This window comes from Chelonia mydas, chromosome 1, assembly GCF_015237465.2.
Source record: "Chelonia mydas isolate rCheMyd1 chromosome 1, rCheMyd1.pri.v2, whole genome shotgun sequence".
In the NCBI taxonomy this organism is placed as follows: Eukaryota; Metazoa; Chordata; order Testudines; family Cheloniidae; genus Chelonia; species Chelonia mydas.
Genome location: NC_057849.1, coordinates 296992757 through 297007271, shown reverse-complemented (window position 1 = coordinate 297007271; position 14515 = coordinate 296992757). Strand labels below are relative to the sequence as shown.

The following is a 14515-nucleotide window of genomic DNA, read 5'->3' as shown; positions in this document are numbered from 1 at the left end:
GTGTGCAGTTGTACATGAAAAGTAGTAGTGGTGATCATGGATCTCTAGTAAAACACTAGACCTCCCAACCCCCCGAAATCTACTTTTTCAGTTATCCCCCACCCCAAAAAATGTTTTGTAATGTAAATCCAATAGCACTGAAGTCCTTTTAGTATTAATACAGTGTCGGCAATAAAACAATTTGTTAGCCACTGAGGTTACCCTATGAAAATGAATTAATGAAACACAAAATACATTTCTTAAGATTTCAAAAACAAATGGTATGGTGTAATTTTAGGTGCGCTCTTACATGAAAAGTGAAATTGTTCATGTTCAACAAACATTTAAATGTTAGTCTTTCCTTTGACTTTAATTGGAACTGCATTCTGTCCCAAAGCACCAAAATATTGTCTTATGTCTAATAGACTATTCAGAGTTTGATTGCTCTTGACACAAGACTCACAATACCAGAAGAGAAAAGATGCAGGAAAATCTGAAATTGTGTAGAGAGAGGCAAAAGAGCAATCAAAATGGTGACACATTTTTTATGGGAAAATATCATGTTGGGCCAATATTATATTGGCATAAGATGAAGAAATTCCAGTAAGTCAATGGACTTGCAACTGCTTAGGCCAAAAATACATTGGTTCAATTGATTCTAGGAAAGTTTAAATAATCCATTAACATTAATCAACTGTTATAGGAAGGATTGTTGAAACTTTTTAGTAATTGATAAGGGCAGCTATAGAGCTTCATTGTAAGCATGGGAGAAAGGTTGAGGATACTAAATTTACCTAATTTTATCTATAAGAGGATAGCTGTTTCTGAAGGAGATCCCTCTCGCTGCATAGTGGCAGAATATGAATTATTCTTTTAACATGAGGAATACCTTATTTTAGTCATTGGATGGGATTTGCACAGAGACAGACAGCAAAGGCTTATTGCCCCCAGCTCCTCAGTTTAATGTTTTTGTGAAATGTTAAAATGTTTGTCTGAATTTTGCTCAGTAATGTATAGTGTCTAGTTTTCCCAGTATCATGCAAACTTCCCCCATTACTCTCCTGATGACACCTCATACCTAATCCACAACATTCCGTTTATTTCAGTCTTGACTCTCTCCAAACCTGGCACTACTAATTGAGTTTAAATAAGTTCTGTTCTGGAATAAGCCTGGAATAGGAACTTGGGCAAATTTCAGTGTAAAATGTTATTAAGGCTGAATAAGAGTCAAGAGACAGTGCTTCCTTTCCTATGGTAAGGCTGGCTCAGATGCTTCCCAATTCAGATGGTGGACAGCATAGTTTGTTTGAGACACTGAGGTGATGAGGAAGCCTAGATCAATTCTGGTCCCTCCCCATAGCAGCGATCACTTTTTCTCTCATTGTCTTTAATTGTAGACCATATTGTCCTCCCCTTGGTCCTTCTGACTTTTCTTTCTTTGCCATCTCCTTCTCTGTTATAACATAAAGAAGTGAATACAGGAGCACTGAGCAACTGTGAATCTGAGCTATGTGCAATCTCTTTAGGCAGGATACCTGACATTCTTCACTTTTTATATAATTTTGCCATTCTTAATGAAAGTGGCAAATAGTTTCATTAGACTTAACGCATTAGATCAATAGCATATGCAAAAGAGCTTTCGTAGAAAGGTGTTTAACATTCCTGAGTACATTAGTCCACTTGATATTTTAGAAGGAAAAAATGATATTTTTGGAAGAAGAAAACTTCTCAGAAATCATTTTGTTGCCAAAATGTTTTTATGGAGAATGGGAGTTGGCTGTAAATCCTGTATGCCCACTTACTCTAGAGGCAATGCTTTCATCTTAATGTTATGACAACAGTACAATATAACTGGAATTAAAACAAAACATATTAGTTGTATTCCATGAGACTATGGACTTTTAACTGTGGAGACTGAGCTTTATTAGTAAAATTGACATAATAAACAATAAAATATAATGCATGTTACAGTCTATTGCTCTGTTTGACTTCTAGTTCAGCTTTAAGTTGAATATTTTTTCCAGCTAACTTGTCTTCAGGAAAATAATAAATTTATTCTGTTTGTTCTGGTGTAACTCTATGGTGGTTCAGTGGACATAGGTAACTATATACTAGGAAGCAGATGAGATCACCTGACTTGTTTTCATTTGAGTATCTTCAGGATGTTAAGACAAATGTCTAAAAATGACAGGGTAGTGCTTTAGTCACCACCATACACAGCTACAACATCAGAAACTAATGTGAAATGATTTAATAGGCCTGTTTTCATTTTGTGTTTATATGTGCTTATGTCCTCCAGTTTTTCTTTAACCGTTTAACAATGAACAGCTTATGTATGTTATGCTTTCGTATAAATTGTTAAACGTATGTTGGATTAAATCCTGGACCCATAATGACAAAACACCCATTCGCTTTGATTTCTATGCAGCCAGGATTTCACCCACTGTTTCTAAGATGAGATTTTGCTTAGGTTACAGTATTTAGCATTGTAAGCTGGTGGGTTGATCCATCAGCTGTGGAAGGTAAAATCATGTTCCAGGCAACTGCTTTACCCAGAGCTATTCTTAGAGCTGACCAGAGGTGACAATTCCAAACGCGCAGCAACTTTTGAAGTTTCAGACTTTGGTTTTATTTCATTCCAATGTGAAACAAAACATTCCAATGCTAGAATGTCCGATGCTAGAATGTCCATTTTTTGGATCAAAACCTGAGCTTTTCTGTTTGGAAAGGGAGGTATGTGCATGTGGGACTAGCCTGGGATATGGGACATCCAGGTTCAAGTCCTTGCCCTGCCTGATTCAGAGCACAGGTTTTTTCATCCTAGGTTACTCTGAGTTAGGTGGAGCAGGGATGTGATTATAGGTCTCTCACATCCAAAACCAGTGCTTTAGCCATCAGGCTATAGATGTGGGAGATTTAATACAACACCTCGCTCCATCAGTGTTTCCTGTGAACTAATTTTCTTTTTTATTTCATTGGTGGTGACTAAAACCATGATCGAGTTTGCAGAGATTTGCTAGATCTCTGTTACAAGAGCTTAGAAGAGGGGCTTTTGCAGTCTTGGGAATCAAACCCGCAAAATCTCAGTTGGATTCTGGGAGTAGAATAGGTGCATATTATTGACTCAGGAATAGTTTAGGTAATGCTGTAAGGGCACTGGCAACAACACTCCAGAGCCCAAAGACAGATGTTTGATCTTTCAAGCCTACCTCATCCTCAAAGATTGCATGTTTTCTCTTGTGCTTAATTCTCAAGTGCTTAATTAAGTTAGCATAAACGTGAAGTTATTTAAAATTTGTCTTTACTATGCAACTTTATTCTCAGTAGAATGTATTCTAATAATAAAAACATCCAGAGTGCCATATATAATCTTCCAAACATTTCACTCCCCCTTCTTTTTTCACCCCCAACTCCAAATGCCCCCAAACCCACTGTCTAAAGAGATGGAAATATCTATTATAATGTATATAACTATTAGGTGTACTTTAGTTTACCTGTATGGCTGCATAGAGTTAAATCAAAGGAGGCTGTCAGGCCTTGTCTACACTACAAAACTTTGTAGTGTAGACAAGGCCTCAGGGGTGAATCAGCAGGAAATGAAACAATGGCAAAGAAAAACGAACTATCGCAGAGAATGTCAAGGGTTCTTGGGGAAACGATGGGGGTAGTTATTGATTGGAAAATACAGTGAGGCTGGTTCGATTTACACCAGCAGCCTGCGCGCCCCCTTCCCCCCCCCAAACAAGCTGTTACAGTGACCAGAGATTGCTGGGGCACTCTGACCGTGCTTGCTTTTCTGTACCTATGCTCCGCTACTAATGTAGGGAAGAAGATGTATGACTGACCATAGCAGCTCTGCGCCACCCAAGTACGTCCCTTACCTGACCACAGGAGGATTTGCCCTACAAATACGTAATAGATTACCTTTGTTACAGAGGGGTTTGCATTTGTTCATTATCTACTGCAGTGGCTCTCAACCTTTCCAGACTACTGTACCCCTTTCAGGAGTCTGATCTGTCTTGCACACCCCAAGTTTCACCTCACTTAAACTACTTGCTTACAAAATCAGACATAAAAATACAAAAGTGTCACAGCACGCTATTACTGAAAAAATTATCACTTATTTTTACCATATAATTATAAACTAAATCCATTGGAATATAAATATTGTACTTACATTTCAGTGTATAGTATATAGAGCAGTATAAACAAGTCATTATCTGTAAGAAATTTTAATTTGTACTGACTTTGCTAGTAGTGCTTTTGATGTAGCCTGTTGTAAAACTAGGCAAATACTAGATGAGTTGATGTACCCCTTGGAAGACCTCTGTGTATTCCTAGGGGTACACGTACCCCTGGTTGAGAACCACTTACCTACTGTGTATAAAGAGGGACTTATTCATGCAGTGTCTGTCCCCTGGTGACACCCAAAGGCACAGAGACTGTCTGATTTCTCAAGGTCACATGAAACTGAAGGTAATCATTCCTCATCTAATTTATCTCAGCCAAGTCTCTCTCTCTGGCTCTCACAGCTAGCCCTAAAAAAGCAGATTCCTCTTGCTTTGTGGGCAGGTGGTTTAAATACCATACAGAGCTCATTTTTGACTGTCAAGATTGAAATTACTTCTCAGCCAAGGGATAGGTATAAGAGCATCTGTTAACTATTAAATCATCTGAGAGAGGTAAAAACATTATGCTGGATTAGAAATGTATCCTTGATTTGCAGTGATTCCATAATAATTTCTTAAACAAATTAATTTCAAAAATATTCTGTGATGCTAAAAATTACCAAAACTTCTGTAGATCCACTGATCCTAAATAGGATTAGTGTCCTCAACATAACAAGTTACTTTTTTTTTTTTTTGGTATTTACATGTTTTAGGAAAGGTGAGGCTAAAATCTTGAAAACTGTAATAGTGAGAGGTTTGATAATATGTGGGCAGTAGTAGCATATGTTTCCATTATAGATCTGCCAGCGATCTGAATCTCTCCCTTATCTCGTCTATTCCTGCACTAAGAACTTACATCAGCATACCTATGTCTCTCAGGGGTGTAAAAAATCCACACCCTTGAGACATACCTATACTAACCTAACTCCCGCTGTAGACAGCACTACAATGGAAGAAATTCTTTCACTGACCTAGCTACCACGCCGCAGAGATGTGGATTAAGTACAGCAACGGGAGAACCCCTCCTGTTGCTACAGTGAGTGTCTACGCTGAAGCACTGCAACAGTGGTTCTCAACCCACGGGACACTTGCGGCCCAATCAGCACACAACTGTGGCCCATGTGACATCCTCAGGGCCATACAGGTAGTATATATATATTGTGTAGATGCAGCCCACATCACATAGAGAGAGCCGCATATGCGGCCCACAGTGGTAAATAGGTTGAGAACCATTGCACTGTGGCGACGCAGCGGCAGCTCTGCTGCGATAGCATTTGAGGTATAGACTTTATATGACTCCCATCACATCTCTAAGTACCTCCATCTGAGCACAGTAGTATCTGCATTCTATGTTATTCCCATGTTGTGTCTCTGAGATGCCCAAGGGACTGAGATGTTGGAAAAATAATTTTTCTTTACTCCTGTTTCAAGATGTAAGGCTTCAGAAATTAGGAGTATTGTTTGTAAAGAGTGATGTTCTTCCATCCAAAATAAGTCTAATTGTAACCCCATGAAAGTTAGTAAAAGATTACTAAATTAAAAAATACTGAATTAGCAATTATTTAAGCTAGTTGTATTCCTAAGAATTCATTGAGACATAATATAAACTTTCCATTAAATGCTTTGTATCCGAGAGCTCACAAAGCGCGGAAGATTTCAGGGAAATGTTGTTAATTGTAGCAATATTAATTCTTAACTAAGGAAGAGGACCAGCCACTTGCATCATTTGCAAAAGTCAGAATGAAAGCTCATTCAATGGACTTTTTGTAATACAAGTCAAGACAGAGGACAAAAAAAAATTACTACTAAATATAATAGTGCCTCAAGTGCTTTATATCTTAATTACTTGAGGGGTTTTCTTTGTTTGTTTGTTTTTGAGAGGCAGAGCTATTGCTTACAGTCTTCCATTTTTTAGAGTCAGTTTCTATCATAATCATCCACTTTTTATTTGTATGGTATTGAATCTAGAAGCTGCGTTGCACTTTCCTGCAGAAGTTTGCTGGAAAAATGTGCTTGACTCTGCACCTTCTTTTTCTGCTTGGAAATGCTGTGGTAAGTTAGTGACTCTGCCTAGGGTGATTATATGAAAAGACAAATGGGGAATTGTTTTCTTTCACTATATCTGCCCAAAACACTTAGCTAGTGAAATGTATGAATGGTGTTTTGATGTACTTGGAGAGAGAGCCTCATCAACCATCTAATAGAAGCGGTCTCCTCACTGTTACTTATTACCAAAGGGGTATTAAATTTCCATGAAGTTCTTGTGAGAAAGCAGCAGAGTCAACAATGAATTGACTAATTTTAATTGTGGGAAATGTGCTAGACTTAAGGAGGTGGTGGTGGCGATGCAGGGGACAGGGGAGAAATAAGCCTACAATTCGTTTTTGCTCTTCTTAAGAAATCTGAAACACTTCTTCACAAAAGTAATTAAAAACTAACAGCTGTCATTAACTAAATGTGGGTTTCTGAACTCTGTAGCCCAGCTTTCTTGCAGGAATGATTTATTGATTTGTTGCACAGTAATTCAACAATGAAATTATCTTGAAAATTAAAAACAGCATTAAGTAATGGATCCAGTTTACACTAGCATGAGTTTACTGTTATAACTTGCTATTAATGTACATAATGAAAGGTACAAATAAACTTTATTCCAGACTTTGGGTTTGCAAACAGTCAAAACCACTTGGGAGGTTAAAAAAGGAACATTACAACAAGACTGAGGTTTGCCCTGTCTATGAATAGAAACAGAAGACTGTTTGAGTAAACACCGGGGAGGGAGAAGTCCTTTTGAATCCTTTCACTGTGGCAGCATCTTCAGGAGCGAGGTGATCCATGAAAAATTGGATTCTGTTTCCTGTGAAGTCAGCTAGCTTGGCAGCAGACTGAAACTTTGGCGGCGGGGTGAGAGGCAACCTACCGTATTAGATAGGAAACTAACTGTTACGGGTAGACTCGGGTTCACATTTTATTATTTTATTTGGTATTGTAAACATTTGCTTCCATGACACTCTTGTTTCTAGTTGAGTCTGTATTCTTTCTTAAACCAACTTTTTGTTCTATGATAAATGCTCACAAGTGCTGTGTGTTATACAGGAGTGGTGGTTTAAGGTAAAACTAGTAAACTGTGGTACACTGCTCCTTTGGGGGCAGAGGATTTGGGAGTTCTGTGAGTAGCCAATGTCAGGAACTGGATATTACAGAGGAATGATTTAAGACTGGGTTGTACCTACTGTGAACCTTCCAGGCAAAGATAGGGCTGGAATAATCTAGAGGAGAGTGCTTAAGTGGCTGAAAGGCTGGTGGTGATAGGGAGTTGACACCCAGTCAGCAAAAGGCAAGATTCCCTCATGCTGGAGGCAGGGAATAACAAGGGGACCTCAGTCCTGGGTACCCAAGAACCATGACATCATTATCCTCATTTAATTTATTTATTTTTTGCTTCTCAATATGAGAATTTTGCAGATTATTTCCTATTAATGACTACAATGTCCATAATCCTCTTACATACAGTAACAAAGATTTTTTCTCTCTTATTTTAGGGGCAGAAATACTTATGCACTGAATATTGTTAAAAGTAAAAAGAAAGACCAACTATAACTCCTATAATCTGTAACAGCTTCCATAGGTGCCGACTCCGTGGGTGCTCTGGGTCTGGAGCACCCATAGGGAAAAAATGGTGGGTGCAGAGCACCCACTGGCAGCCCCCCGTCAGCACCTCCCTCTCCCCCGAGTGCCTCCTGCCTGCCAGCAGGCCCCACTGATCGGCACTTCCCACTCCCTCCCCATGCCTCCTGTCCACCGCAGTCAGCTGTTTCACTTGCAGGAGGCTGGGAACGGGGCGAGGAGCAAGGACATGGCACGCTCGGGGGAGGGGACAGGAAGTGGTGGGGGTGGGGCGGGGGCGGAAAGAGGTGGGGCGGGAGTGTGGAATTGAGGGAAGGGGTGGCATGGGGGCGGGGCCTGGGGCAGAGCTGGGGGTCGAGCACCCACCGGCACAATGAAAAGTCGGTGCCTGTGGCAACTTTCCTTTTGCACTAGGCCCCTGCAGTCTCTGATTGCACTCCTGTACCTATGGAAGCCCCGCTGAGGTAGGTGGAGCTCTGTGCAGGTGTAAGATCCACCCATACAGATCAGATTGCATTTCTGTGTTAATACATATTGGAAACGCTGTTTCTCCTCCCACTCAAGGTGTGCTAGTCATAATAAAAGAGGATATTCTTGGGGGTTTTGTGGTGGCTTCTTGAAGACATTTTGATTAAAAAAACTAGAATGATATAAAATGGCACACATTAAGTGGATTAAAAGCTGGCTAACTGATAGGTCTCAAAATGTAACTGTAATTTGGAAACTTCATTGAGCAGGTGAATTTCCAGTGGGCATTCGCAGGGATTGGATCTTGGTCTTATGCTATTTAACACTTGTATCGGTGATCAGGAAAACAACATACAATCATAAAAAACATAAAGTTTGCAGATGACACCCAAATTGAGGGAGTGGTAAATAATGAAGAGGGCAGGTCTCTGATTCAGAGAGATCTGGATCACTTGGTAAACTGGGCACAAGCAAACAATATGTGTTTTAATATGGCATAATGTAAATGTATAATCTTAGGAACAAAGAATGTAGGTTATACCTAAGGATGGAAGACTCTATTCTGGAAAGCAGCGAATTTGAAAAAGATTTGGGGGTTGTGGTGGATAATCAGCAGAACATGAGCTTCCAGTGTGATGCAGAAGCCAAAAGTCCTAATGTGATCCTTGGATGCATAAATGGGAATCTTGAGGAGGAGTAGAGAGATTATTTTACCTTTTGTATTTGGGTCTGGTGTGACCACTGCTGAAACAGTGTCCAGTTCTGGTGCGTACAATTCAGGAAGAGAAGAGCCACGAGGATGATTAAAGAATTATAAAACATTCCTTATAGCAATAGACTGAAGGAGCTCAACCTGTTTAGTTTAACAAACAGGTTAAGGGCTGACTTGATTATCATCTTTAAGTAACTACATGGGGAACAAATATTTAATAATGGGCTCTTCAGTGTAGCAGAAAAAAGTATACTATTATCCAACAGCTGGAAGTTGAAGCTAGACAAATTGAGACTGGCAATACAGTGTAAATTTTTAACTGAGAGAGTATCCACAACGGCCCCTTCTGACCTGGAATCTATGAACTACAAATGAAGTCTTTGAGTGCCACAAGCCACCCACCGCCCCCATCCCCCCGAGTATTTGTGTGAAGTTTTCCTTCCATTCTGGTGACACACTCTCTCTCATGAAAATAATTTGGGGAAATGTAGGAGGAAGAATGGGAAGGAAATAAAGAGGAGCACTTCTGTAAAAGTGAGCTGCGCTGGAAGATGTCCTTGAGTAGAGGATGTTGCTTTGATTGGAGTTGGGAAAATATTGAATAGTTTGGTTTGTTGCTTCATGCTCTTTTGTGTTCTTTCTATGAACGTATGAACAATCAAATTTTATTAGCAAAAATTTTCATATGGGAGTTAGTATGATCAGGCCAAGAATTTGGGCTACAATGACATCAAGAATAGTAGTACCTTTGTCTTGTTCGTTATTTCCGTTACCTCATTCAGTACATACTCACCAGCCTATGTACTGAATGAAGCAGAGTCTGTGGCAATCATAATATGTGATTATATAATTAATGACCATATTGCACTGCATACAGACAAGAGGGTAGAGTTAAAATATTACTACAGGCTGGTGTTTGGTTTTGTGCAATTAAAAAGTTGGCAACCTTATGTGTGGTACTGGGCAGGTTGGAATTGTGAAAGATGTTGAAAATTGATGTTAAATTCCATGAATGAAATGTAACAGTTTTTTGTATTCAGGATCTTGGGTTTATGTTCTTCTCCAAAATTGACACATCTAGTAACATGGTGCTTCCTAGTCTTATTCTGGGGCACTGGTTCAGTACTGACTTGCAGCAAAGAGTGACCCTTCTTGAACCCCATGTATCACTTCCTGCAGCACTTGGGCTTCCCCTGAAGGACTGCCCAACTCAATCCTGTTTAGCTTATGAAATTTGAGGAGATCATAACCCAAGATCACATGACTGCAGGAGTCTAAATGCTAAATCTGCAGCCAGCGCAGAGCTGTCTGGTTATTTTTGCTAAATAAGATGGAGCAAACATTGCACTGCACACAGGAAATTTGCCTTAAAATATCTTCATATTTAAATACAACATATGATCACCTGAATTCTACTGGAGTGAAAATGTAATGCTTCAAAGAGTGCATACTAATGATTATGGAAAAAGTCGATTACCTGCTTAGTCGTTCAGTAATGTAGATGTCTTTTGTTTCTTGCTGTGTTAAGTATTTGCAAAAAGAAAACGTGTTTAATAAAGAAGGACCTAATACTGGAAACACTAGCACATGTGTTCTCATGTAGTAGGCATACTGAAGTGAATGGTACTACTCACAAGCAGTAAAATTCTGCATGCATTTAGCTCTGTTTGAAGGATCAGGCCACAAGGTAATAAATAACAGGAATTTCTTAACAAAAATGTTTTATGTTTATTTATTTGTTTTGACTTGTGTGTATATATATATATTTACACTGCTAATTGTTGTTGCATCTGTCTTTTAGAACCATAGGGTACAAAAACAAGTATGTGAAAATTCCTCATGGCCATATATGGGTGGAAGGTGATCACCATGGGCACAGCTTTGACAGTAATGCTTTTGGCCCGGTAAGTCACATTCACTATGTATCATTTTATGTTTGCAGTTGGAGAGCAAATCATATCTGATGGGTTACTCAGATAAGTATTCATTTCCAGTATTAGCAGTCATGATTTTAGAGAGAATCCATGTGCCTTGAAATGTTTCTTCTAATCAAGATGGAGGGACAGATCTTGCTCCATTCTCTTTGCACTACCTAAGTGGCACAAATAACAGAGATTGTCTTTAACTCCCCTGCAAGAAGCAGAGGGAAGAACTGGGGGGCGAGGGAGCAGTTTTGAGGGATGGGGGCAGCTGACAGATGGTCCCTTAGGATCTGTTGCCAGCTGATGCAACTTCAAGTTTTTCCCTCCCAGTAGTTCTCTCCTACTTTGGAGCCAGTGCTCCAACAGAATCAGTGGGCTGTAACGATACTCAGCAAATGTTAACTGATAAATCAATATGTTGAAGAAAGTATGAAGTAATGGACACTTTGTCTGTCTAATCAGTTCTCAATGTAAGAGGGAAAAAACTCACCCTAAATGGCGAGATGTCTCCAGTTGCATACAAGTATTTACAAAACAAAAGCTAAAAACTCAGATTTAGAGTTGGAGAATGACCTGACCTGGATACACCTGGTCTCTATGGAAAGACGGGATGTTCTTTTCAGGGTTTCGGTTTTCTGGCTTTTTTTTTTTAATTGCTCACTTTGTCTGACATACAGAAATTTAGGCTCATCTTCTCTGCATTCTGCCCTGGAGATATTAATCATTTTTTTCATGTTATACATGCAGTTTTGTTTACCTCTTTACTTAGAGATGATTCTATTCTAAAATGATAAAATGACTGGTTGTCATGGGAAATTCATGCCAGATTCTGTGACCCTTACTCAAATTCTGTTAGCACTTTACATCTGAAGTAGGGCCATTGAATTTAATTAGACTATCGTGGAGTAGATACTGCTCAATTTAAGTGAGGGTGGCAGAGTTTGGCCTCTGATAATCTACCTCCAATAACGTGACATGAAGAGGAAAACATGAGAGTATCTAAGATTCAAAGACCTCCTACCTGGCTGGACCAGTAGGATGCTATTGCCCTAATCTCTTTCACCTCCCTTGTAGTTTGTCTCACTATCTGCTTCAAGGGCCACATCACTTATGATTTTTTTTTTATTCTCCCTTTCTGCTCTGTCAGTTTTTTGACAGTAGATTTTAGAGTTCCCCTTTTTTTTCTTTTTTTTCTTCTTCTGGCCACTAGACTTTTTTTTTTCCCCACTTGACCGATGCATGTCTCTCCCTCTCTGTATTGTTACTGGTTGTCTTTTTATCCACAGTCTCTCTCACAATCCCATCAATACCCACAATCCCTTCCTCACCATTTCCCTGTTACTTCTTGTATTTTGTCATGGTAACCTCACCAGTGTAAAACTACTCTGAAATATTTAGGCCTTGTGTTCACTAGGAAAAAGGTGTGTTCTTAACTTGCATTAGCTAACACATGTTAAACAACATGTGATAAAATCCTAGTAAAGACAAGGCAGTTAGTAGTTTTCACAGGAGTTGGTAGGTCAAGGTACATCCTAGTCTCCCCCATTGTGCTAATGCATGTGAAAACTATAAACTGCCTTTTCTCTGGGATTTACCTCATGTTTGTTACCATGAGATAAGTTCCCGCCTCTTTTCTGAGTGAATAGGCACTGTCAGACAACTATTGTGACAACTTTTGACAATGCAAGCTTTCTAGCATTCCACACAGATGACTTTGGGATATATGTGTAGAACCATTTAAAAGGTTTGTATAGTTTGAGTTAAATTTTGAGAAAGTATCAAATGTAAATAGATATTTTTCTTCAGATTTAAATTATAGCAGCCCTTGAAAATATAAAGGAAAAGGTGACAAGCGCGCTCTTGTGGGAAGAAATTAGCTATGAGGATTGACTAAAATCATAAATATGTACATCTGCAGAAAAAGATAAAATGCAGACTTAGGGATTCTTTAGCTCCTATTGACTAATGTTTCGCCTACACGTGTTTTGGTTTGTGGAGGCAGACTTACATATGTTATGAACAGATTGGCATATCACAATGTCCATTCCTCTGCCTGACCAATTCTTGTAGGATACTGAATATATTAGGATTGTACTCTCAAGGCATTCAGAGGCATATTCTTTTTCTTTTTAATATCTTTTCTTTCATAAGAATAGAACAGTCAGTCAGAATGAAAAGACTGCACAATGGCAAGAAAGGAACCCAATGTCCTTGCTTTGTTGTAATAGAGGTCACTCCAGAGAGTAGTTTGAATGTTATCTGTGCCACAACTCCAATTTGGAGGAACCAATGCATTTTCCTGGGTTAAAAGGGCCCAGTACAAAAAATTATCTTTAATGTAGATTACATTTTAGGGCTATTAACTTTGATGGTATTCCTTTAATTACAATAAAAAAAAGCTTATATACTATAGATAAAGTCAGACATAGTTGTGTTTTGTGGATAAGCATAATGATTTACATGGGCATATATGTAAATTATGGAATTGAGAACAGATAGAAATCATTTTTTCACTTGTAGAATAATGTGTAATGGCTTAATGGACTAGGTGATAAGACAAACATACTGGGATCATTCAAGGGCTAATTTATATGTCATCTTTGGGGGTTATGAATCCTAAAATGTGAACGACCTTTGACAGATGATGATAATCATTATATAGTTCCTAAAACATTTTATCCATTGTATCGTTTAGCCTTTTTGTATCTATCTGATTTTAGTAGGACCAAGATGAGTATCTCAAGGCATGTATAGATAATTTTCTCAAGTTTCAGAGTAGCAGCCGTGTTAGTCTGTATCCGCAAAAAGAAAAGGAGTACTTGTGGCACCTTAGAGACTAACAAATTTATTTGAGCATAAGAGTGAGCTGTAGCTCACGAAAGCATATGCTCAAATAAATTTGTTAGTCTCTAAGGTGCCACAAGTCCTCCTTTTCTTTTTTTCTCAAGTTTATACATTAAAATACTTTTTTTTTAACTGTAGTAAAAATATATTGCAGAAAAAGTCAAGGGACCCTCAAAATGGCTTTATAGTTCCTCTCTGTCTAGTAGGTTTTTTTTCTGACTTCAATTTAAGCATTAATTTAATTCAAACACCACTACATCTATAAACTGTGCTGAATTAGTAACACTGATAACTGTATAGTATAGCTGGCCGACTACTGATTTAAATGTTAATGTAATCCAGCATGCAAGGAAGTTATTTAAGTAATGCAGTTGTTGAATTTTGTCCTTTAAAAAACTGCTTTGTGCAGCACAGACAAAAAGGTACTGCATTGTTGTTACTTTGATATTGCCTGGTTCAATCTGAGGTCTTCTCTACACTGCCCCACAGTTTGGACTACAGGAGAATGAATAGCAGTGCACACCAAAGTGCTGAGCTGTAACACTCCACATAGGACTCTGAAGGTGTGAACTAAAATTTCTTGTTTGTGGAGCATTATAATAAAGCAACCTAGGAACCTTTAAGTTTGTGCCTGCAATCCACACAGGGGAATTCCAGGACAGCACTTTGGTATGCACTGCTATTCACAACTCCACAGTCTGAACTGTGGAACAGTATAGACATAGCGTAAGTTTTGCAAGTCATGTCTGCCATTTATATTGGCTGAAATCAGCTATTTTAAATGCCAGGCAATAACC

The 14515-nt window shown here is 38.8% G+C and overlaps 1 protein-coding gene across 4 annotated transcripts in view; it reads left to right on the top strand.

Annotated features, from left to right (window-relative positions):
* IMMP2L (inner mitochondrial membrane peptidase subunit 2) overlaps positions 1-14515 on the top strand; it is a 796496-nt gene that overhangs the window by 652523 nt on the left and 129458 nt on the right. For 3 of the 4 annotated variants that reach the window (XM_027833115.3, XM_043549536.1, XM_043549518.1), the window contains one exon: positions 10754-10856. The exons of the other annotated variant lie outside the window; for it this stretch is intronic. In XM_027833115.3, coding sequence (XP_027688916.2) covers positions 10754-10856 — 103 coding nt within the window. The remainder of the gene's footprint in view (positions 1-10753; positions 10857-14515) is intronic. 4 annotated transcript variants of the gene reach the window in all.